The sequence below is a fragment of the Ictalurus punctatus genome, chromosome 20 (assembly GCF_001660625.3).
Source record: "Ictalurus punctatus breed USDA103 chromosome 20, Coco_2.0, whole genome shotgun sequence".
NCBI classification, from domain to species: Eukaryota; Metazoa; Chordata; class Actinopteri; order Siluriformes; family Ictaluridae; genus Ictalurus; species Ictalurus punctatus.
This window is the reverse complement of record NC_030435.2, coordinates 15,349,375-15,375,029: the sequence shown is the minus strand read 5'-3', so window position 1 is coordinate 15,375,029 and position 25,655 is coordinate 15,349,375. Positions and strand designations below refer to the sequence as shown.

The following is a 25,655-nucleotide window of genomic DNA, read 5'->3' as shown; positions in this document are numbered from 1 at the left end:
ATGCAAATCAGTCACCATTAGTCATTTACTGCCTCAAGTAGAACAATATCTGAACAGCCCCCCAATAGAAATTGACATAAATTTTTCTATAACAAAACAAATAGAAAAACCAACAAGTGTCTTAGTAAGGTGTTGGGCTGCCATGAGCTGTTAGAATAGCTTCAATGCACCTAGACAGATTCTACAAGTGTCTGTAACTGTACCTGAAAGATGAACACCATTCTTCTAAAACATTTTCCCTCAATTGCTGTTTTGATTATGTAAGTTGATTTTAGAGCACTGTTTAACACATCAGTCCAAAATCTCCCATGCGATTTAATTTGGGTTAAGATGAGATGACTGCAATGGTCATCACCTTTCAGTGAGTCTTTGTGCCCTGTGGATGGAAGCAGAGTCATCCTGGAAGAGACCATCAGAATAGATCTGTTTCACCATAGGATAAAGGTGATTTGCAGTGATTTGTCCAGACAGATATACAGCAAAAAGAAAGAAAGAAAGAAAAAACATATGGACGGTCTTAGACAAATTGTACATATCTTTTCGTATAAAATCTCTTGTGGATCTTTCAATCTTTTCTTTCATGTGCATATGACTACATTTGAATAATAAATATGCCTTGAATCATCAATGTCTTTGGCCTAATTGTGAAACATGCTGGTGGATCTATAAAGGTGCAGCTATCTTATAGGAGCCAAATGGCCTGATTAGTGTTACTGCAAAATAGAAATATGTGGCCATTTTATGAGACCAGGTGCACTTTATAGTGTAAACACTGTTCCCTCATGATGTTCTTATAGTTCAAATTGATAATGTCCCCATAAAATTAACAGCTGTTAAGGGAACCAATGGTAACACAAGTCTCACAAAATGTAGTTTCTCAGAGCCACAGCTAACATATCAGATCGAGTAAGTGCTAGAAATCAGGAGTGCTACAAATACAGTCAGGTCTACAAATATTTGGACAGTGACAAAGTTTAGCTGTTTACAAATGTATATTGGAATTAAAATTAAATAATGAATATGAGCTCAAATATTTTCAGCTCCAATCTGAGGGTAAATGGTGTAGGAATTACAGCTCTTTTAATATACCACAACTGTGGTAGATGACAGAACAATTCTTTCCTGGTAAAGAAAATCCCCTTCACGACAGTTGACCAGATAAACAACAGTCTCCAGGAGGTAGGCATCAAAGACAACAATCAAGACAAGACTTCCTCAGAGTAATTCAGAAGGTATACCACAAGATGTAAACCATTGGTTGGACTCAAAAACAGGAAGACCAGATAAGAGTTTGCCAAAACCAACAAAAAAAATATCTGGTACAGTTCTGGAACAACATCCTATGGACAGATGAGACAAAGCTCAATTTGAACCAGAATGATCTGAAGAGAAGAGTATGGAGAAGGGAATGAGCTGTTCATGATCTGAAGCACACCACCTCATTTTATGGTGTGAGCATGTATGGCTGCCAATTCTAAAAACTTTCCTTTTATCTACTGATGATGTGCCTGCTGACAAAAGCAGCAGAATGAATTCTGAACTGTCCAAGCCTTTATTATATGCTCAAATTCAGCTAAATACTTCAATACTCATTGGATAGTGTCACAGTGCAGATGGACAAGAACCTGAAGCACACTTTGATAGCAACCCAGGAGTTTTTAATGGCCAAGAAGTAGAATATTCTGCTATGGCCAAGTCAGTCACCTGACCTGAACCCAACTGAGCATGTATTTTAATTGGTGACGGTAAAACGCCCCATGAACAAAGTAGTAACTGAAGACAGATGCAGTAAAGGCCTGGCAGAGCAACACCAGGGAAGAAACCATCATGTGGTGATGTTTGTGGATTCCATTGACTGCAAAATATTTGTAACCAAGTATTAAAAAATACAGTTTAATTTATGCTTATGCTTGTTTATCCAATTATTTTGGTCCCTTAAAAAGAGGAGTCCACATTACACTTTAAAGCTGAAAGTCTGCAACTTGAAATTATATATATTATTTAATTCCAACTCCAATATACTGTGGTACACAGCTAAAATAACAATAATTTTGTCAATGTCCAAAAAATGTATAGACCTGTCTGTATAAATGATACAAAGACTGACAATCAGCAAGCATAACAATACACATTAATAAAAGAGTACCACACCTAACTGCAGGGAATTAGTGTCATCTCAGCACCTCAATCTTTTTAGGAGTAAGCTACTTAAATGTGGTGGGGAATTTGCCTGAGTGATGTTATGCTGATGTGGTTAAGTTTAGAGAAGAGTGTGAGAGAAATGGCTTATAGAAGATGTGAGGCAATAGGGCCAGGGAACAGGTGGTGTGACGGCTTGTGGGGAGGAGCTTAGATATGTCAGTGTCATTGCAGGGTAGGTTAATTTAATTCCTCAAGGAACTACAGGCTTTTCTTCTTGAGGAATTGTCCAGTAACTCAGTTTGTGATAGAATTTCAAGGACTGAAGCTGTTTTGAAGGTCCTACTCATAGACCATGAAGTGATTTTTTGGCAGCAAGTGGGCCTTGCACTCTTCAGTTAACGTCTGTAGTTTCCCAATACCACCTGGTGAGTATAATTTTGGAAGCTGGACCCCCCCCCCCCCAAAAAAAACAACAAAACAAAAACAAAACAAAACCCACACAGTTAATGTTAAAGAGTGCATACCACTGTCAGCCACTCCTGTTAGTAGTTGCTGCATTTCTCTGCTCAAATTTTTTTGCAACACATGGCCCGGTCCATTTTGCATTGCCAATCATCACTTCTGACCACTTTGTTTTGTAGCACCACTGCCCATCTAAATGCAAGGCAAAAGGTACTTAATTAAGTTAGTTTTCATTATGTCTGTTGCTTTTATTTATTTTGCATAAAAGTAATACCGGTACAAACTACACAAATAGCATAAACCTAATGATGTTAATGATTAAAACATAATGTTACAGCTAACAGCATTCATTGATGCCTTGTGGCTGTTTTACAGCTGGTGTTTCAGGGGCTCTTTTGGAGTCTGCTATCAAAAATTCTGCCAGAATATTTCAGCCCAGAACATGGTTACCTCTGCTAGGAGGTTCAGACTTGGCCACAGACCAGCTTTCAGCAAGATAATGGGACAAACATACTTCCGAATCAATATACAAATAGTTAAAGAAACATTAAAGCAATGTTTTGCAATGACCATCTCAGTCTCCAGATTTTAACTGTATTTTTTCGTAGTTTTGCTGCCTCACACCGCCAGGGTCCCTGGTTCGAATCCTGAGCTCAAGTTACTATGTGGAGATTCTGTGGATACTCTTATGTATGTTTCTCCTTGGTTCCCAAAGACCTCCCAAAAACATGCCAGTAGTTGGATTTGTTTATGTTAAATTTACCCTAGTGTGCACTCTGCTCTCCAGTGAACTGGTGCCCCATCCATGATGTATTCCTGCCTCATGCCCAGTGTTTCTGGGATAGACTTCTTATCCACTGTGCCCCAGACAGGCTTAATAAAGTAGTTACTGAAGATAAGTGAATTATATTTTTTCCTCATTATGAAGTGCCATTGCTTTATTCACTTTGTTAGAGGATCTTGTCAGTTTGACTCTTTTGCCCATGAAATTTATGCACTTACTCTGCCATTTTAACACAAAACTATATATAACCCAACTGCTCAGCTCTCTACATGGACTGTATTTTTTGCCTCGGTTTTAAGCAGCTTTTTTTGGGCGGGAGACCTGACATATAAGTGTAAATTCAACCATAATGCAATGTTAAAGCATTCAAAATCTGTAAACCACTATGTTATCACAGTCACATTTCTGTAGGCTATGAAAGACAAACAGATCCCAGATCAGAATTCTCATCTGCAGATTTGACAAATATAGTGCTTGGCATTTCTGGGCGTGATGCCTACTGTGCTCACCTGTTCCATCTCCTGGGTGCAAGCCGTCTGTGCCAGAACTGATGCCAATGCTCTACTGTTTTTGCTGTCTAACAGAGTGCTATGTTTGAGCTCATTGCTTTTACATTAATTGGTTTATTTATCTCCAATTTTTTTTTCTTTCTCCATGTTTCTGTTCATTTTATATAATTTACTATTGGTAACATTGCATAGTCCTTTTGCCGGATCCTTATTCTGTATCACTGCGTCTGTCTTTTTCTTTGGCACCTACACAATAGTCTATTATTTATCTGTCATCTTATGCTTGAGTTTCTCAGAGAGGTGCAAAGTAAATTCCTCCAACAGATGGCTTTATTGTTGAGTATATTTTCTTGTTTTCTGTCTCTGAGTCACCAAGTGAAAAGCCTTTCAACTCTCAAAGTACACATGCCCACACACACAACTGACATAGTCTCAATATTGGAAAAAAAGGGAAAAAAGAAATAAAACCCAAAGTTCACTACAGTACACAAAACTTAATTATGTTACAACACATTTTAATGCATTTGCAATTATCAGTGTGCTAGAATGGAACAAGTATGCTATTGTGGAAGTATATGTAATAAAATTTACTATTTTGATGAGAAGATACACTCTTAGATGCACTTGGATTTCATCACTTCATCAGTGATGTTTCCTGAGGTCATCTGGGGTTATGGGCCTTCAACATCACTCACAATCTCACTCAGTGTACCGAGCTGGGCTAGAGAAGATCAGATCGGGCATCTGTGGCTCAGGTGGTAGAGTGGGTTGTCCACTATTTGCAGGGTTGGCAGTTTGATTCCCAGCCCACATGACTCCGCATGCTGAAGTGTCCTTGGGCAAGACACTGAACTTGTTGCTCCTAATGGCACGCTAGTACCTTGCCTGGAAGCTCTGTTATCATTGGTGTGTGACTATGTGTGCGTGAATGGGTGAACGAGACACGCTTTGTAGAACCGCTAAGGTTAAAAGGCACAATATAAGTGCAGATCATTTCCCATCAGACCCCAGACTGCATCCTAGCAGCATTTGACCACAGATCACCCATCTTGAGCTAAAGCTATCTAGAGGCTCTCTTTGCAACCTTTGTAATAGCTTTTCTTTTAGCAGCTCCAGTGATTCCAAGCAGTGTGAAGATTTTCTAAAGTGAGCCTCTACATCCTACTTTTATTGGCACAGTAAGCCCACCTGCCTTCGGCAATCTTCCTGAAATTTGGCACACTTCCTCTCATTCACCTCAATGTGATCTTTCCAGGGCACTTTCAACTCTATCATTGGCAGTTGTCTTGACGTCTCTGATAGAATCAACATGTCAGGCCGCAAAGATGTTGGCATAATATTGGGAGGGAACATGCCCAGTTCAGCTCTTAGCTGCCAATCTGATTCCTTGGTTTTCTGGGAAGCAGCTGGAGCTGTTTTCTGGCTCTCACAAAAGTGACCTTCTTGCTGGGAGGGCAGTAGAGATGTTTCCTCTTAAGGCCTAAGCATGTGGTCTTGTTGCCAGCATTAGTACTGTAAATGCCTCCCAGAACTTTGGGCTGTTACTGAGGACATATTACAGAGACCACCTTCAGATAAGGGAAAGAAGAGTACTAACCAATATTCAAAATGTCTACCCTTATACATATAATACCTATAGGATATACAGATACTTGGTTAGTAAACAATACATTACAAATGACCAATATAAAAATTAATGATATATAAAATCTAAATAACATAATTAAAGTTATGCAATGAATTTGAATTTCAATGTAGCAGCTGTAAGCATTTTCAAAATATATTTGATAATTTGTATATACTTCTACTTTATAATAAGCACTCAAGTGTACCACCCTGTCACGCTAGACACTCTCAGGATATTCATGTCACAACTGCTGGAATGTCTATACAGCAATATACAACAATATATTTAACCAAATGACAATTGTAAATGCATCAATAATCCATGCAATACATGCCTATCTACATCCCAAAACCTCTTGCACTACTTTTTGAGGTGGAAATTCAGGAGAGATGTTAAGTTACAGTATCTCACAAAAGTGAGTACACCCCTCACATTTTTGTAAATATTTGATTATACCTTTTAATTTGACAACACTGAAGAAATTACACTTTGCTACAATGTAAAGTAGTGAGTGTACAGCTTGTGTAACAGTGTAAATTTGCTGTACCCTCAAAATAACACACAGCCATTAATGTCTAAACCGCTGGCAACAAAAGTGAATACACCCCTTAGTGAAAATGTCCAAATTGGGCCCAATTAGCCATTTTCCCTCCCCGGTGTCATGTGACTTGTTAGTGTTACAAGGTCTCAGGTGTGAATGGGGAACAGTTGTGTTGAATTTGGTGTCATTGCTCTCACACTCCATCATACTGGTCACTAGAAGTTGCCATGGCACCTCATGGCAAAGAACTCTCTGAGGATCTGAAAAAAAGAATTGTTGCTCTACATAAAGATGGCCTAGGCTATAAGAAGATGGCCAATACCCTTAAACTGAGCTGCAGCATGGTGGCCAAGACCATACAGGACAGGTTCCACTCAGAACAGGCCTCGCCATGGTCGGCCAAAAAAGTTGAGTGCACGTGCTCAGTGTCATATGCAGAGGTTGTCTTTGGGAAATAGACATATGACTGCTGCCAGCATTGCTGTAGAGGTTGAAGGGGTGGGGGGTCAGCCTGTCAGTGCTCAGACCATTCACCGCATACTGCATCAAATTGGTCTGCATGGCTGTAGTCCCAGAAGTAAGCCTCTTCTAAAGATGATGCACAAGAAAGCCCGCAAACAGTTTGCTGAAGACAAGCAAACTAAGGACATGGATTACTGGAACCATGTCCTGTGGTCTGATGAGACCAAGATAAACTTATTTGGTTCAGATGGTGTCAAGCTTGTGTGGCGGCAACCACGTGAGGAGTACAAAGACAAGTGTGTCTTGCCTACAGTCAAGCATGGTGATGGGAGTGTCATGGTCTGGGGCTGGATGAGTGCTGCCGGCACTGCGGAGCTACAGTTCACTGAGGGAACCATGAATGCCAACATGTACTGTGACATACTGAAGCAGAGCATGATCCCCTCCCTTCGGAGACTGGGCCACAGGGCAGTATTCCAGCATGATAATGACCCCAAACACACTAATGAAGCTGAGGGTGAAGGTGATGGACTGGCCAAGCATGTCTCCAGACCTAAATCCTATTGAGCATCTGTGGGGCAGCCTCAAACGGTAGGTGGAGGAGCACAAGGTCTCTAACATCCACCAGCTCCGTGATGTCATCATGGAGGAGTGGAAGAGGACTCCAGTGGCAACCTGTGAAGCTCTGGTGAACTCCATGCCCAAGAGGGTTAAAGCAGTGCTGGAAAATAATGGTGGCCACACAAAATATTGACACTTTTGACCCAATTTGGACATTTTCACTTAGGGGTGTACTCACTTTTGTTGCCAGCGGTTAAACATTAATGGCTGTGTGTTGAGTTATTTTGAGGGGACAGCAAATTTACGCTGTTATACAAGCTGTACTCCCACTACTTTACATTGTAGCAAAGTGTCATTTTTTCAGTGTTGTCAAATTAAAATATATAATCAAATATTTACAAAAATGTGAGGGGTGTACTCACTTTTGTGAGATACTGTAACTTAACATCTCTCCTGAATTTCCACCTCAAAAAGTAGTACAAGAGGTTTTGGGATGTAGATAGGCATGTATTGCATGGATTATTGTTGCATTTACAATTGTCATTTGGTTAAATATATTGTTGTATATTGCTGTATAGACATTCCAGCAGTTGTGACATGAATATCCTGAGAGTGTCTAGCGTGACAGGGTGGTACAGTGGGTAGCATTGCTGCCTCACAGCTCCGGGGTCCCTGGTTTGATCCTGAGCTTGGGTTACTGTCTCTGTGGAGTTTCGTGTGTTCTCCCCATGTGTAGGGCAGTAAGTGGATTGGCTATGCTAAATTGCTCCAGGATGTGAATGTGTGTATGCATGATGCCTTGAAATCGACTGGCATCCCAAGCTATATTCCTGGGATCCACTGCAACCCTGACCGGGATAAAGTAAATGGATAAAGGCATGAAAATTACAAATGGCCATGGTTAGCACTGATATAATTTCTTATAACCTTTATCCAGAATTGAACAAAATAACCATAGGATTTTAAAATTCGGTCTATAACTTCATGCTATTGCATTATTAAATACAGATTGCTCGATTACTTTTCCCTATCCTGTGCAGCAATGCTGTAATATGTAGCTTCTGTTGTTTAATCTGTATTTCATCATCATTTCCTCCCCCACCCCCACTACTTCATCAACAGCCCAATTCACCATGACACAAAAACTTCAATGTGAGCGTGTATCATCCTTCTTATTTTATTTTCTGAGATGGGTGAAGATCCTTTAAACACAGGAACTATTGAGGCACATCTCCTTGCTTCCATGAGATGAATTAGGGGTTATAATACCAATAGGAATCCAATGTCAACACAAGTATTCCACATTTCAGTTTCTTCCACATGTTGGAAACGTTTCACTGAATAAAAGCAGGAAAGAACCATACCATTTTTCAAGCAGGCAGGAGTTCAAAAATGGCTGTATTGTATTTGCGGTTGAAACGCTGGCTTTGGGGAAGGCATTCCTCTCTTTCTTTCTCTAAATGCAGCAGCGGTGCTGGTTATCCACATCAGCTGAGATTTCATTGATTCACTGAGCTTCACTTAAAGCTGTGTGAAAGCCTTGACCTCACTGGTAGGATAAAAATATATACCCCTAAATTATTCCTCACAATGACTCCAGGAAAAGCTAGTGTGAGAGAATGAATGAATGCTGGTAGGCTCTATCAGAAATGTACAACTGAATAATCCTGACAGTTCTAGCTCAAAAAAGTAAGTATATAAAATAAATCTTTTTGATTTATTAAAATCAAAAAGATTTATAAATCTTTTTGAACCCCTGCCCCCGGGGGGCAGGGGTTCTTCTTTATTGTTTAAAACAAAAAAAATCTGAAGCTACATTGGGCATAGCTGAAGTTTTTTTTTTAAATCTTCACAAAAAAAACAAACAAACCTATAAAGAAAAGATGCCTTCAACAATAATGAAAATAAATGTTTTTACATTAAAAAAAAAATACTATAAAGAGCAGTAACTAGTTGTAAACTAAACAAAGTCAATATTTGGTTGCCACACCAAAACTTTTTTGTCTCAGGTACAATTTGTGAAATTTTATAATCAAAATTGCCTGGTAAGGGTTTCTGAGCACCTTGTAGAATCTGCCACAGTTCATCTATTAATTCTACAGCAAACAAAGACATTTTAGAAAATTGTGCTTCCAACATTGTGGCAACAGTTTACATATGGGTGTTACGGTCAGGTGTCCAGGGCATAGTAGCTTTGTAATTAGCATGTTTGCCTCGCAACTCCAGGGTTGGGGTTTTGATGCCCGCCCAGTGTGCGTGTACCATTTGCATTTTGTGCTTCGGGAGGCCATTGTAGGCCGATTGGCATTAACAAATTGTCCGTAGTGTGTGAATATGTGTATGTGTGTTTGTGTGTGCAATTGCACGTGTGTGTAGGTATGTGTGTGCAATTGCGCCCTGCAATGTGCTGTCCCCCGACCAGAGTACCGTCTCATACCATGGGATAGGCTCCAGGCTCCCCGTGACCCTGTGTAGGATAAGTTGTACAGAAAATGGATGGATGGATGGATGGATGGATGGTTAGGAATCCATATACAGTATCTCACAAAACTGAGTACACCCCAGCACAGTTTTGTAAATATTTGATTATACCTATTCATGTGACAACACTGTAGAAATGACACTTTGCTACAATGTAAAGTAGTGAGTGTACAGCTTGTATAACAGTGTAAATTTGCTGTCCCCTCAAAATAACTCAACACACAGCCATTGATGTCTAAACCGCTGGCAACAAAAGTGAGTACACCCCTAAGTGAAAATGTACAAATTGGGCCCAAGTAAGCATTTTCCCTCCCTGGTGTTATGTGACTTGTTAGTGTTACAAGGTCTCAGGTGTGAATGGGGAGCAGATGTGTTAAATTTGGGGTAAATTTGGTCATCGCTCTCATACTCCCTCATACTGGTCACTGGAAGTTCAACATGGCACCTCATGGCGTACCAGGAAGCCTCTTCTAAAGATGATGCACAAGAAAGCCTGCTAATAGTTTGCTGAAGACAAGCAGACTAAGGACATGGATTACTGGAACCATGTCCTGTGGTCTGATGAGACCAAGATAAACTTATTTGGTTCAGATGGTGTCAAGTGTGTGTGGCGGCAACCAGGTGAGCAGTACAAAGACAAGTGTGTCTTGCCTACAGTCAAGCATGGTGTTGGGAGTGTCATGATCTGGGGCTGCATGAATGCTGCTGGCACTGGGGTTCAGTTCATTGAGGGAACCACGAACGCCAACATGTACTGTGACATACTGAAGCAGAGCATGATCGCAGGGCAGTATTTCAGCATGATAATTACCCCAAACATACCTCCAAGATGACCACTGCCTTGCTAAAGAAGATGAGGGTGAAGGTGATGGACTGGCCAAGCATGTCTCCAGACCTAAACCCTATTGAGCATCTGTGGGGCATCCTCAAATGGAAGGAGCAGAAGGTCTCTAACATCCACCAGCTCCATGATGTCATGGAGGAATGGAAGAGGACTCCAGTGGCAACCTGTGAAGCTCTGGTGAACTCCATGTCCAAGAGGGTTAAGGCAGTGCTGGAAAATAATGGTGGCCATACAAAATAGACACTTTGAACATGCAGAGCAATTTGGACATTTTCACTTAGGGGTGTACTCACTTTTGTTGCCAGCGGTTTAGACATTAATGGCTGTGTGTTGAGTTATTTTGAAGGGACAGCAAGTTTACGCTGTTATACAAGCTGTACACTCACTACTTTACATTGTAGCAAAATGTCATTTCTTCAGGTGTTGTCACATGAATAGATATAATCAAATATTTACAAAAATGTGAGGGGTGTACTCACTTTTGAGAGATACTATACTTTTGGCCATATAGATGGCCTAGCAGCATATCAAGCAGCATACTTTTCTCCTCTCAGTTTAGGACTAACTCCTTAATTTATGATCAGACTTTATGATCATGTGTTTAATAATTATTTATGTTTAGCTGATGAAACTGACTGCAGGACCTCAGTGACATTTCCATTTTTGGAGAACTAGCCCCAAAATGTTCAGGTTTTACAGATTTTCCTGGACACATGGGAAATCTGAACAATATGACAAACTATGAAATAGTTCAATTTGACCAGAAAACAGGAATTTGAAAGTAGCTCTTATTGCTATGTAGTGTTGTTTCTATACGTCAGTCCATGAAGTGAACAGAGAAGTGAAGAGAACAGTTATAATAAAGTCAAAGCCTGTACTGTCATCTAGTGGTTATCCAAAGTATTGCAGTCCTACTATTGCAGTCCTGTTGTCATATAAAGCTCAAATTAAATTAAATGAATATCTATGAGCATTGACCATAATACTATACATTGTTATATGAAAACTCTTGTGTAGATTCTCATGAATTTGTAATCAAATTTATAAGCATGTTGATTAAAGAGATAAGATGAACATTTCACTCATTTCTGCTTCAAAGAGCTCATCTAATGAGATTGTGCAATCAACACTTTCTGGTTTTAATGTCATGTGACATTTCGCTATGTGCACACTAAATGCAGCAGATGCAGCGTGTGTTATTCAATTCCAGCTATTAAGGTGTTAAATGCAAGCAACTGTTCAGAGTGTGCTTTGCTTCCCTCTTCACCCTGGTGCACACACACACACACACAGACACACACACACACACACACAAACAGAGAGAGAGAGAGAGAGAGAGAGAGAGAGAGAGAGAGAGAGAGAGAGAGAGAGAGAGAGAGAAAGAGAGTAATAATTGTAACAATAATGCTTCATAAACTCAGATACAGTTCCATTTTAGGACCATGCTATTTGACTCAAGACTAAAGGTTTGGTCAACTCTGAATCAGTGTATAAAAATCTTTACTGAAGTATACAAGTGACGTTTTTAACTAAAATAAAGCTGACCTTGACTGGTGGCACTAGCAGCTGGCAGAGTTTGTGTACCACATTTTTCTGAGACAGGACTTTCTTGTGCTTTCTGGACATCGCAAAATAAATAAATAAATAAATAAATAAATAAATAAATAACAACGATAATACTGGTTCTATATACATCACAATCTGGACACAAATGTATTAGTAAACTAAAAACATTATTTTCTTCTTGTTTTGAATTCAGTGACAGTTCTCAACCCTTATGGCAGTGCCAGATCCTTACATGCTTCCACATTCCGGACCGTCCTTTTGCCTTAATAATTGTAGACATGACAGGTTTCCAGAGTATGAGTGTTTACTGATATATTTAGCTTATGCCAGCTCTAACCTGAGAAGCTGATTTTGTTCATCTTCCCATTTCTGCTGCATGCTACTTATTTCCTGTGCGTGTCGTGCCCAGAGAGAGCTCAGTTCCCTCCGCTGGCAGGAGGAACGCTGGCGTGTCTGCCTCAAAACATCTCGGTAAGTGAGTGAGTCTGCCGTTAGCGTGTTAAGGAAGATGAGGAGACAGTTGACATTCAGACATATAGCACACTCTGCATACACACGAGTGAGGCAACAGTAATTAAGTGATAAGGCTTACTGCCTTAGCATCACCGTAAATCACCAATTTTTATAGCCATCCTGAGGATATGAACATTTTGCTACTGAAACTCATTTCAAAGTTCAGTGACCCTACCTCTTTAGAATTAGACCAGTGTCAGCATTTTAATAACAGTTATAAGCAGTGTGTATAAGTCTGAGCGTAGAGAATGTCGGTGTGTATTGACATATTGAGTGTATGAGTGTCTACTGAGATGTTGAGATTGAATGTATTGACAGTTCGAATTTGTAGTGAGGTTTTGAGTGTATATAAAGGTGTTGAGTGTGTGTGAGTGTGTGTGTGAGAGAGAGAGTGTGGCCAGTGTACATGCATAGTACAGTATGGCGTGTGCATTAAAAGTGTTGAGTGTGTAAACTGACATTGTTAGCATGTAGTAAGGTGTTGAAAGTGTGTGTATTGATAGTGTGAGTGTACAGTATATTGAGGTGTTGAGTGTGTGCGCTGCCAGAGTACATGTGTAGTGCAGTATGACATGCATTAAAGTGTTGAGAGTTTGTGTATTGACATTGTGATTGTGTAGTAAGATGTTGAAAGTGTGTATTGATAGTGTGAGTGTACAATATATTGAGGTTTTGAGTGTTTATTAAGGTGTTGAATGTGTCTAGTGATAGTATGAGTGTATAGGGAGGTTTTGAGTATGTATCAATCTGTGGAGAGTTTATGTATTGATAATGTGAGTATTTAGTGAGGCTTTTAAAGTGTACTAATGTTTTGAGTGTGTTTGTTTTCACAGTGCAAGTGTGTAATCAGGTTTGAAGTGTGTACTAAGGTGTTGAGAGTGTGTATAACAGTGCAAGCATGTAATGAGGTTTTGAGTGTACATTATGGTGTTGTGAGTGTGTATTTTAAAAGTGAAAGTGTGTAATGAGGTTGAGTGTGTATTTAGGTGTTGAATGCATCTATTGACAGTGCGAGTATGTATTAAGGTGTTCAGAGTGTTGGTGTAAGTGTGTAATGAGGTTCTGAGTGTATTCAGGTGTTCAGAATGTGTGTTTAAACTTTCTGAATGGCCAAGGTATCAGAGTGAGAAGATTTATAGTATACCATTTGAGACTCTTTTATTTAAAAAAAAAAAAAAAGATAAAGAAAAAAAGAAAAGAAAGTGATTTTAGAGTTTAGCTTTCTCTACTTTTGACCCTGTCCTGTCTGTCTAGTTATTTCACTGTACTTAAATAACTGTTTTTAAATGTGTGCATCCTGGTATATGGCACATGTATGAGGATATTGAGGAAGTGCTTGGAGCTGGGTTCTTCTCACTAGAATGTTGTAACCCACATTGCACTGCAGATGCAATGTGTTCATGTAGTGCTGCACCAGAGGAGAGTTTCCCCACACATTAAACACACAATGCTTCACCTTTATTTGTCCATCCACTGCATGTGACTGCATGGAGGGAGAAAGATTATTATTGCTATTCTTCCATGTATCATTTCAATCAACGATCAGTATTATTATATTTCATACAATCATGGTATAAACAGCTATCCTGAATAGGCTGGACACAGAGAGATATAGGGTTTATTTATTTAAAAAAATAAATAAATAAAAAAAAATAAAAAAATAAAAAAGGAGGGAGAGAGAGAAAAAGACAGAAAAGAGAAGCAAGAGAGAGAAAAATGGGATGTTTTTTTCTGGTTTATGCTCCTATTTCTCAAAATTTCTGTAAACTTGTTGAATTAAAAATAAGGCCTAAGTCACTTATACCTTGTAAATGCTGACTAAAAAAAAGCAACTTTAAAGGTGATTTAATGCACCAGATTCAATATAAAATACAACCCCAATTCCAAAAAATTTGTGTAAAATGCAAATAAAAACACAATGCAATGATTTCCAAATCTCATAAACACCTCAGTTTAAACATTTGATATGCTTTCTGTGTTCTATTGTGAATAGCATGTGTTTATGAGATACCATTGCATTCTGTTTTTATTTACATTTTACACAGCGTCCCAATTTTTTTGAAATTGGGGTTGTAATATTAGCCAATAAACAATGACAACCAAGCTCACCGATATCACAGTCAATTATTTCATTAATTGATGAAGCGAGAAATCATGATTTTAAAAAAAAAAAAAAAAAAAAAAAAAAAAAAGATTAATGGTACCACAATTGTTACCTATAAACGAGGGAGGAGAGAAAAGACAAGAAAAGCAGGAAACAGAGAGGGAATGCAAAAACAGGTGATATTTGTAGAATAGAAATAATATGATATAAATAGATATAGTAGTCCATTTTCTCTTGTGCACCTCAGCACTGTGCTCTAGGAATACTGTTCTAGGAATACTGTAATTACCTCTCTGGCTAATGTGTGGTTTCTTTGGTCAGTAAGAACTTTTAAATCAGAGTCTGCAACGTTCTGGGAAGCTGCTTTCTCCACTGAAACACAAGATCGATGTGACCAAAGATTAAGAAAGGTCTTGAAGAGCAAGTTTAAGAACACAGAGACACACCCAAAGACAAGTCTTACTATAATTGTGAAGACCTTCCATTTACATCATTATTAATGCAGCTAATTACATCTCAATCTAACCATATTGGTTTAGTATTGTAAATAAAAGCTTGTATAAAAAAGCAGTTGTGAGGACCAGCCAAGTATTAAAGTCAAAACTGTCAGATATTCTTATACCACCTCACCCTCCCACCAATATACTACCCATCACTAATGCCTCATATAAGATTGCTGCTTTGCTAGTTTTATTATACTTAGCAATATAGCACAGCCAGTATTGCAGAACAGCAGGTGTACGTGTGTGTCTGTGTGCACGCCTTGCTCTTACCCTCACAAGTGCTTGCATGATTCGTAGTAGTGAGCTTGTTCTTGGAGTACAATGCCTTGGCCTGACTCACCTCAAATGGACTCTTCTGAAACACATACTTTTCATTCACGATCTTACACACAATGCGGTTATGTTGTGTACTCAATGTATGTGTGTTACACTGACCATCCTATTTTTCATAGCTGTGAGGCTGCCGGAGGGTTCAGATAAGAAGATGCTAGAAAACACACTGTCAGTGGAGGTCAGCGATGAGTCTGTTTTTAAATAAATAAATAAATAAATAAATAAATAAATAAATAAACCCATAAATACATATACAGCAGTTAGAAAACAGGAATTTATTTTTCTCAAGAACCCCACTATAAATGCATGTTACTTTGAAATATAATCATTAAAATACTTCAGAAATCTGAAAATACTGTGTGTGTGAATCCATTTAATATTGCATATTTTTAAAACATCCCTTTTTTCATTGAGTTAATCCTGTTATCCTTATGAGGTATTTGGAATATTCCACAAGACACTGGATCATCTGAATTTTCTGAAGATCATGAGAAGAAGAAAAGTATGTTCTCTCATTCTTTTTTTAAATTTTCAATTATAGTAATATTGCCTGACAATGTCACTTTGAAAGTACAACCCTATTACCCAAATTATAGATTAAAAGTAAATCATCCATAAAAACAAACAAACAGCAAGAAATAAAAACCCATAAAGTAAATCATTTGAATGTACTTAATGTCACTACAAGTATGGATAATAGTTAATGACGGTTTATGTATTTGCTAAATTAACGGCAATAAACACAACACTGCTACTAATTTAAGAGCAAAATGCAAAGATGTTTAGCAAAGAAACATTGTAAATAATGAGATTGTTGCCTGAGATAGGTTAACACATTTTTTGAATGGTTAAATGCTGGATTAAATGTTCCATTTAAGAACTTGCTATTCATTTGTAATGTAATAGGATTATGAATATGTCCGGCATTAGGGGTGTAAAGATAAGCCATATCATATTGTTTAATTCAACACGTCTGCATATCCAACAATACATTTTGCACGTCATTATACAGTAGGCTATTTGTCAATTGTCGGGGTGAAAAACATTTCAACTTAATCAAGCCCACACTCTCACCTCTAAAAAACTAACTTCCCCTTTATCTTGAATCAAGACAGGCAACAGGGGATCTCTCTCTTCATCACTGTCACCTCTAAGTTGCCGGTGGTGCTGGGCTTACAACCCTCAAATCTCCTGGAAGGGGCGCAAGATTACACGCTGGTCCACATATTGTCCATGCCCATTGTCTCAGCACCCCCTCCATAGCCAAAGCATCAACCTCCATAGGGAGCCCTGAAACTCAAGTCCATGTAGAAATTCCCCCCGAATATCATAAGCTTCAGCAAAGCCAAGGCCAGTGGGCTTCCACCACATCGTCCCTATAACTGGGGTGGCATACGCCTGTGCATAGATTACAGAGGTATGACTCAAGTCACAGCCAAGTATCGTTATCCTCTGCCACTGGTACCAGCGGCCCTGGAACAACTGTGAAAAACCAAAGTATTCACCACGCTCAACCTGCGTAGTGCTTAGAACGTGGTCTGAATATGGAAAGGGGATGATTGGAAAATGGCCATCAGCACCACCTCTGGCCACTTCAATTATTGCATAATTCCATATAGGCTACCTACACTGCCAGCGGTGTTCCAATGGCTCAACAACGGCGTGCTGCGGGACATGCTGGGAAAATTAGGTAAAACATTGAATACCTTGTCTTTATAAGTTTTTTGTTTGAATACAAGTCAAAGTACATTTACAAATCACTCCTCTTTGTTTTTATTAGCATTTTCCATACTGTCCCATCGTTTTCAGAATTGGGGTTGTATATATAATGCTTGCATTTGCTCTACTGAAAATATATTATATTGATCAAGACACCACTGTATCATTACACCCCTACTTTACAATTTCAGTGCTACACTGAAGGGAGGGAAAACAAAACAGCGAGAGAGAGAGAGAGAGAGAGAGAGATTACATCTTGTGTGTTTAAACAGTAATGAGGTTATTAGTTGAACAAGGTGATTCTGAGAGCGCAATAAAGATTAAGACTTAAAGGCAAGAACATGGGGACATTTTATTCCTTTGCAGGGATGAGAGTGGTTTGAGAAAATGACATACCACTATCCTTCTCCTTTTTTTCTCTATCTATAATGTTGCTGGTCTCGTTTTCCTCCAGAGCTTCAAAGTCCCATTGCTTATAGATTTCAGGAGCAGGACTGAGTCCTAGAGAGAGAGAAAGAGTGAGAGACTGACACCAAAATATAATGCTCTGTAGAAACTATAACAGATCTTTTGACCTAAATACTTGTGAACTCCAATACTCAGTGCAACAGTTCATACTAGCCCGAATCATTTCATTTCCTTTTTCATGCATGATAAATCTAAGCCTGATTTATTGCTTCACACCATTTTAGACTCAAGGGAAGTCAGTAATTCAATAGCAGGCTTAGGCTATTTTTTCAAAGTACATCATGTTTTTTGCTCAGAGAAGAATTAGCTGGCTGTGCTGCTGGACACTTATTGATTTCAGTAAATAAGATTTCCATGTTTTTCTTTCTGAACAGCCTGAGATAGGGGAAGAGTGAAGAGGCATTGGATTATGCTTAACATAATAGACCTGTGCTGAGGCAAATCTTTATCATCAGGTAATACATATTTTCCAGGTTTGTACATGTGGCACACCCACAATGAATATTTTCTGAATCCTCCCCTAGAAAGTAACAGCTCTGTGTCTCTTTATGAACTGTCAGTAACATCGAAAAAAAACTTGCAAAAGGATCTTCGTTCACTTCTTCATGGAGAGAATCTTCATTACTATAAGTCCCCTCTGAAACAATTGGAATGGCAAGGCCAAGTCAATATATTTGCAATAGACTGACGACATTTGGGTTTGAGATCAAAAGATATATATGAGAAGAAAGTTTAGAATTTCAGCTTTTATTTCCTGGTATTTTTATGTAGACGTGTTAAACAACATAGAATACAGCACATTTTGTATCAGACCACCCAATTTGTAGGCAAGCAAAAATACTGGAATATGTGACTGACAGGTGTTTCCTGTTACCCAGGTGTGCCCTGTTAGATTGATTGTTTAAATAATAAATAGCTCTGAACATCTACTCTTTTAGCCTTCAGTTTCACCTGTAAAGACTGCATTTGTTGTTAACAAGATAAGCCAACATGAAGATCAGAGAGCTGTCTATGGGAGAAAAGCCAAACAGTCTGAAGCTGAGAAAAGAGGGAAAATCAATCAGAGGCATTGCACAAACACTGGGCATAGCCAGTACAACAATTTGGAATGCCTGAAAAAGAAACAGACCACTGGTGTACTGAGCAACAGACGCCGAATGGGTCGGCCAAGGAAAACAACGATAGCTTATGGCAGAAACATTGTGAGAGCTGTAAGGAAAAACCCAAAAACAGTAGTCAGTGACATCATCAAGGACTTTCACAGGGCAGGGGTGAAGGTATCACAATCCACCGTTCAAAGAAGACTTAGACAGCAGAAATATAGAGGCCATACCACAAGATGCAAACCACTCATCAGCAGAAAGAATTAGAAGGCCAGATTGGAATTCACAAAGAAGTTAAGAGATGAGCCACAGAAGTTCTGAAACCAAGACTGATCTCTACCAAAGTAATGGAAAGGCCAAAGTAAGTGTGGAGAAAGAAAGGATCTGCTCATGAAAAAGTTTTTTACCAAGCAGTGCAAATAAAACGAAAACTTGTATAGGAATTTTAATTCAGATTATCGAGCGTCAGCTACCTCCAGTCCACTGGTAGACGGTGGAGCACAGAGCTGTGAGGAAGGCTGGATCACGGAAACAGCATGATTGAGGGAAGCAGCAGGAGAAGCAGCAGAACAGCATCTGACTCAGTGTGCTGGGGAAATCCTTCAAGAAGTAAAAACCACAAAGCATCTCAACACTATTAACCAAACATCTACAGTGCCATGAAAAAGTACTTCCTGATTTCTTCTGTTGTTGTGTATATCTCACTAAATAGTTTTAGATCTTCAAATGAAATACAGCATAAAACAAAGGCATCCATCACCTATTACCCATGTCAAAAACTAACTGCCCCCTTAAACTTAAAATCTGGTTGTACCACCTTTAGCAGCAATAACAGCAACCAAATGCTTCCGATAACTGGAGAGCAGACTTTCACTTACTTCTATGGCTAGGAATTACTCCTATGCTTTGGATCATTGTCTTGCTGCAGAATCCAGTTGGCCTTGAGTTTAAACTTATGGACTGAAGACATTCTCCTTTAGGATTTTCTTGTAGAAAGCAGAATTCTTAGACAGCAAAGCATCCACACACCATCACACTGCCACTACCATGCTTGGCGTAGGTATGGTATTCTTTTTTTGGAATTCTGTGTCTGGTTTACAGCAGATTTAACAGGAATATCTTCCAAACAGTTCCACTTTTGACTCATCAATCCACAGAACATTCTCGCAAAAGGTTTGAGGATCATCAAAGTGTGTTTTGGCAAAATTCAGATGAGCCTTAACGTTCTTCTGGGTTAGCAGTGGTTTTTGTCTCGCCACTCTTCCATGGATGTCAGATTTGCCTAGTGTCTTTCTGATACTCTGACCTTTAGTGATGCAAGAAAGGCCTGTAGGTCCTTTGATGTCCTTAGCTCTTTTGTGACTTCCTGGATGAGTCATTGCTGTGCTATTGGAGGAAATTTGGAAGGTCGGCCACTTCTGGGCAGGTTCACTACTATGCAGAGTTTTTCTATTGGGAGATAATGGCTCTCACTGTGGTCCTTTGAAGTCCCAGAGCCTTTGAAATAGCTTTGTAAACCTTCCCAGACTGATGTATTTCAATCAACTTCTTCCTCATCATTTCTGGAATTTCTTTCAATTTTGGCATAGTGTATTACTGGGTAAGACCTTTTAACCAGATTCAGGCTGTTGAAAAAGTTATATTTAAGTTATATTAAGTGAAGTGTTGATTTGATTGAACAGGGCTTGCAGTAATCCAGCTGAACCCCATTATGAATGCAATTTCATAGATTTGGGAAATTAGTAACTACAGGGGCAAATACATTTTCACACAGGCCCAGTTGGTATTGGATAACTTTTTTGCTTCAATAAATAACATTATCATTTAAAACTGTATTTTGTGTTTACTCAGGTTGCTTTTGTTTTAACTTAGATTTCGTTTTAATTTCTGGAACAATTTAGTATGATATACACAAAAACAGAAGAAATCAGGATACTTCTTTTTCACTGCACTGTACCCAAGACCCCTAAACACCAGAGTGTGTCACCAGAGTAACACACAGTTAACCAGCAGAGCATAGGTATCTATTCAGAGAAAAAAAAATCTAGTTTGACTATATCGGTCACGATTTCCCCTTGAGACAGCGCTGCAGTATTGCAGTGTGCTTGGAAAACCAAAGCGCATGCACGTGCACAAGCCAGATATGCGAGTGCTTAGAAAGCACGCTTTTCGGTCTTCAATGACAGTGACTTTGTTTACGTTGGACATGTATTTTTGTTATGGTTATGTTCTGTCTCCGCCCCTGTTTAGTCATTGGGTGTTTTCCGAATGTGTGTCAATATTGTTTTCAGCTGTCCGTGTTTAACCCATGATTATGTTAGTCATTTAAACCCCTTGTGTCTCTGTGCACTTTGCGTAGCATTGAGTTTAACTCATTACCAAGCGGTTGTTCTTTGTTCTCGTTTCGTTTCATGTTCACTGACCTCGTTTCTCGACTCTCATTGTAGCCTCGCCTTATTTATGCATGTTTGCCGATCACCTGACCTTTTGCATGTTTTTGGACCATGCTTTGGATTACCAATTTGGATTTGTCTGCATACATCTCCTTTAATAAAAACTTCTTATCTGCATTTGCATCCATCCTCAACTCCATTACGCAAGTACGTGGCAATATCTGTTAAACGTTTCTAGTCTCCCAAGTATTTCTGACTGGCAAAGTCATACATTGTGACATTTAGACTAGGTTACTAAACATGACTAATATGTTAGGTTTGTTGAAAAATTATTTTGTTAGGAGAAAGACAAAAAAACCCACATTTTAATGAATTGAAGAACCCATGTTCTACTTTTAGAAAATGTCCAATAAAAAAAACTGCAATCAATGAAGCAGGCCAGTACATAAATGTATATGGCATATGTTTTCACATGTTTTTACACATTAATTTTCCAAAAGCACTTATTGGAGTCTTGGAAGGGTAATTAAATAGTCACTTTGTCTGTGACTATATACATTTTACGCTCATTTCATAGCTGACTGCATTCAAAACACTATATTTTAAGAACAGTTTTTACATTTTAACACAACATTCAACATACACATATAGAGTACATCACATCCATATAACAAATAAAGTATTTAATGTCTTATGTCACAGCCTTAATCACAGTGCAATGAAAACGTTATTCATGTTATGAGAATTATTCTGTAGTATAGTAGTGTAGACTACCTGAAGGAAGATAGTGCCACTGTTAGAGGACAAGCTCTGGGTCAGAATGCTGATGTAATTCTCTGCAATCTGGCCAAACAGTCGATCCTGAGCTTTCCTGTCGGGCTGGAAAACACAGAGAGAGAGAGATAGATTGGGGAGTGAGAGAAATTGAGGTAGACTGTCACTCAGAATGATAATTTAGGTCCTAAACAGTGCCGCAGGTGATGGTGCAGAAAGCTAAAGTGCAGGAAATCTGTCCCCTGGTGCCTTTTCTAGCTCTGACACGCATGTAGGGAAAGATTTATTACCATATTGCTGATGCTTATCCAATCATAGAATCTGGAAGCCATAAAATTGACTTCTCATGCTTCCCTTAAATTAAAACCTTGACCTAAAAATATACTTTCTAACTTTTGTCAGCCAAAAAAAAAAAGTTAAAAAAAAAAAAAAAACAACTTACCTGAAAGTTCTCCAGGAAGAGCCACCAGAACGAACTGATGACGAAGTGTTCCACATTGGGGGAAGAGAGAATGTTATGGAAGACAGCCTTCAAGCTGGGCTATAAAACACAATTACTCACACACACACACAGACACACACAGATACCCACACACAGACACTCTCTCTCACTCTCATGCGCATTCGTCAATTTACTGATGTCTTTGCTGTAGATCTAAATGCAGATGTCACTGTTCCTATTGAAACACAGCCAGCTAAGCAGGCTTTGAGACTGAAGCTTCTGCCATCAGTGCACCTATAATGAACCTCTTTTAAAATGATTTTCTCTTGCTACCACCCTGATAAACAGCTGAGCTCAGCTTGGCCTGCTCTGTATTTTTGGACATGCCACAGAGCATGGTAATTTGCTAATAGCTTAAATATATGATGCAGTACCCCTGTCTAGAAGCATATCTACATTGAATAAACTACTGAAGGCAAAGTGATCCTCTAAAAAAAAATTAAAAATTCACTTAAAACAAGATATTTCCCCATTTTCTGAGCAAACAATTGAATACTTTACTATGCTGTTGCTGCAGTCTTTGAAAAAGTTAAAGTAAAAGCAGAGATTATACCAAACACTGTCAACTTGCATAGTATGGTTATCATGCTGTAGATTTTTCCAACCATATACCCCTATACCAAAAATTATTGCAATATAATTCTTTGAAACTTGACTGCACTTGCAGCATTTCTCATTATTTTTATTATTATTATTATTATTATTATTATTATTATTATTATTGTGATGAATTTAGTGTTAATATGTCTTGCTTTCCCAGCTGAAACACATACTATTCACATATGAAGTCATATAATTATAGTAGCACCTTGCGCACTAGGTGCCGCTGTGCCTGTATAACACGTGTGATGATGGCTCTGTATGCAGTGTTGTATGGCAGAGGTACTGGCACATCCCTGAACTGTGGACACTGGTACAGCTCCACCATCTTAGGTGTGTCCTCCATCTTCTACACACATATACAGTACACACACACACACACACACACACACACACACACACACACACACACACACAAAGAACACATACTGAAGTACTAGTCTGACAAAATGACTCAACAGACAGAATAAAATGAAGAAATATCTTTGCTACCAATGTTACTAGTGCCCTCCACTAATTTGTCTTTATAGTTCAACCTTTTGATCTTTTGTTAAAAAGATCAAAATGAATATCAAACAATTGCACAGATTTATCAAAAAATATATATCTTTTTAATTATAGGTGTGCAACAATTATTTTTTGTCATTTTAGTCAATACTTTGTGCTACCTCCCTTTGCCAAGATAACAGCTCTGGATCTTCTCCTATAATGCCTGATGAGGTTGGAGAATACATGGCAAGGGATCTGAGACCATTCCTCCATACAAAATCTCTCTAGATCCTTCACATTTTGAGGTCTACACTGGTGGACTCTCCTTTTCAGTTCACTCCACAGGTTTTCTAAGGGTTTCAAGTCAGGGGACTGGCATGGCCATGGCAGGACCTTGATTTTGTTGTCAGTAAACCTTTTTTGTATTGATTTTGATGTATGTTTTGGATCATTGTCCCGCTGGAAGATCCAACCATGGCCCATTTTAAGCTTTCAGGCAGAGGCAGTCAGGTTTTCATTTAATATCTGTTGATATTTGATAGAGTCCATGATGCCATGTATCCTAGCAAAAGGTCCAGGTCCTCTCGTAGAAAAACAGCCCTAAAACATTACAAAGCCACCAACATATTTAACCGTGGGCATGAGGTACTTTTCCATATGGCTACCTCTCTGTGTGTGCCAAAACCAACTCTGGTGTTTATTGCCAAAAAGCTCTATTTTGTTTTCATCTGACCATAGAACCTAATCCCATTTGAAGTTCCGGTAGTGTGTGGCAAACTGAAGATGGGTGAGAGTAAAGGTGTTTTTCTGTGGTTATGTAGGTGACTTCGGATTGTAGTTTTGGAGACTTTCTGACCCCAAGACGCAACTAACTTCAGCAATTCTCCAGCTGTGATCCTTGGAGATTTTTAGCCACTAGAAACAATCCTCTTCACAGTGTGTTGAAACAATATAGACACACACATCCAATTCCAGACTGATTCATAACATTTCCAGTTGACTGGAATTTCTTAATTATTTAATTACTTAATTATAGCCCTGATGGTGGAAATGGGCATTTTCAATGCTTTTGCTATATTCTTATAGCCATTTTGTGAGGCTCAACAATCTTTTGCCGCACATCACAGCTATATTCCTTGACTAAGAGAATTTGGCCTGTGTGTTACCTCTTATTTATACCCCTGTGAAACAGCAAGTCATGGTTGAACAATTTCTTGTTCCTAGTCACCCAAGTGTACTAAAATTTTTTAAATATCAATGGGAATATACCTCAAATATATTTTTCTCATATGAATTCATATGGGTGCCAATAATTGTTGCACACTTATATTTAACAAAGATATATATATATATATATATTTTTATAAACCAGAGTTGTGTTTGCAATTGTTTGATATTGAGAGCAGAGTATTTTAGTGTTGTTGTTTTTTTAAACAAAAGATCAAAAGGTTAAACAATAAACACCATTTTTCACAGCCTTCTTTGTTCAAATTAACAAAGGGTGCCAATATTAGTGGAGGGCACTGTGATATATATATAAAATGCACACAGACATACTGATGCAGTGCCTATTGGCTCCAGTCCTCTAATCCTTTCAGTGGCCATGTTACTTTCGCACGAATTTGACCCAGGGATACTGTGGGGCTTCTCTCTCCTCTCTGTAGTGATAACACACACACACACACACACACACACACACACACAGAGATTTAGTGTACAACTCCTGGAGTGTGTATAGACCAGACTGCAGGTCACATCTGAACACTGACAAAATTTCAATTTGGGTGTCATTTCTAAGCATCTCTACTATTGGCATTGCCAGCAGCAGCATACTTTAAAACCCAGTATTATCATTACTTTTATCTTAGAGTAATTGTTCGAGAGCTCAACCTACAGTATCATGCCATTTCAGTTATTATTATTTTAAACTCATTACTCTTCTTCATACTTGCCATTAGCTGCAGACTCCAGGTGGCCTTTTGTTTTGTCACTACTGATCTGAAACATACACATAATATACAGTATATCCTGTAATATACAATAGTTTTAGGTAATGTAGTAAATTCACCTACAATTAAATACAAAACCCGTCTTTGTGATTACAGACCAGGTATCCTGATATTCACTGTTTATCAGTTACTGTCACCAAATCCTGTGCTATAATTACTGAAAAAA

The 25,655-nt window shown here is 38.6% G+C and overlaps 1 protein-coding gene and 1 long non-coding RNA gene across 2 annotated transcripts; both read right to left on the bottom strand.

Annotated features, from left to right (window-relative positions):
- Window positions 1-11,437: 11,437 nt before the first annotated feature.
- Window positions 11,438-12,463, bottom strand: LOC124629295 (uncharacterized). The gene is made up of 3 exons (XR_006984250.2): window positions 12,317-12,463; window positions 11,959-12,031; window positions 11,438-11,681 (listed from the first exon to the last, which is right to left on the bottom strand). It is a non-coding gene; the product is annotated as an uncharacterized LOC124629295 (long non-coding RNA).
- A 1,167-nt stretch (window positions 12,464-13,630) lies between these two features.
- On the bottom strand, window positions 13,631-25,210 carry LOC108280194 (protein FAM227A). Its single transcript, XM_017495018.3, has 10 exons — window positions 25,038-25,210; window positions 23,200-23,340; window positions 22,332-22,430; window positions 21,890-21,994; window positions 19,196-19,322; window positions 17,548-17,652; window positions 15,535-15,623; window positions 15,370-15,454; window positions 14,886-14,968; window positions 13,631-13,975 (listed from the first exon to the last, which is right to left on the bottom strand). The coding sequence occupies exons 1-10, from the start codon at window positions 25,083-25,085 to the stop codon at window positions 13,775-13,777; spliced, it is 1,083 nt and encodes a 360-aa protein (XP_017350507.3). The 5' UTR covers window positions 25,086-25,210; the 3' UTR covers window positions 13,631-13,774.
- Window positions 25,211-25,655: the final 445 nt, after the last annotated feature.

Bases quoted from the DNA above. Each gene is read 5' to 3' on its own strand.
- LOC108280194 (XM_017495018.3), bottom strand. From the start codon at position 25,085: ATGGCCACTGAAAGGATTAGAGGACTGGAGCCAATAGGCACTGCATCA. The intron at 21,995-22,331 runs GTAAGTTGTTTT...TGTGTTTTCCAG, and splicing joins TCTTCCTGGAGAACTTTCAG to CCCGACAGGAAAGCTCAGGA. The intron at 15,624-17,547 runs GTATGTCATTTT...ATTTAAAAACAG, and splicing joins AAAAAAGGAGAAGGATAGTG to ACTCATCGCTGACCTCCACT.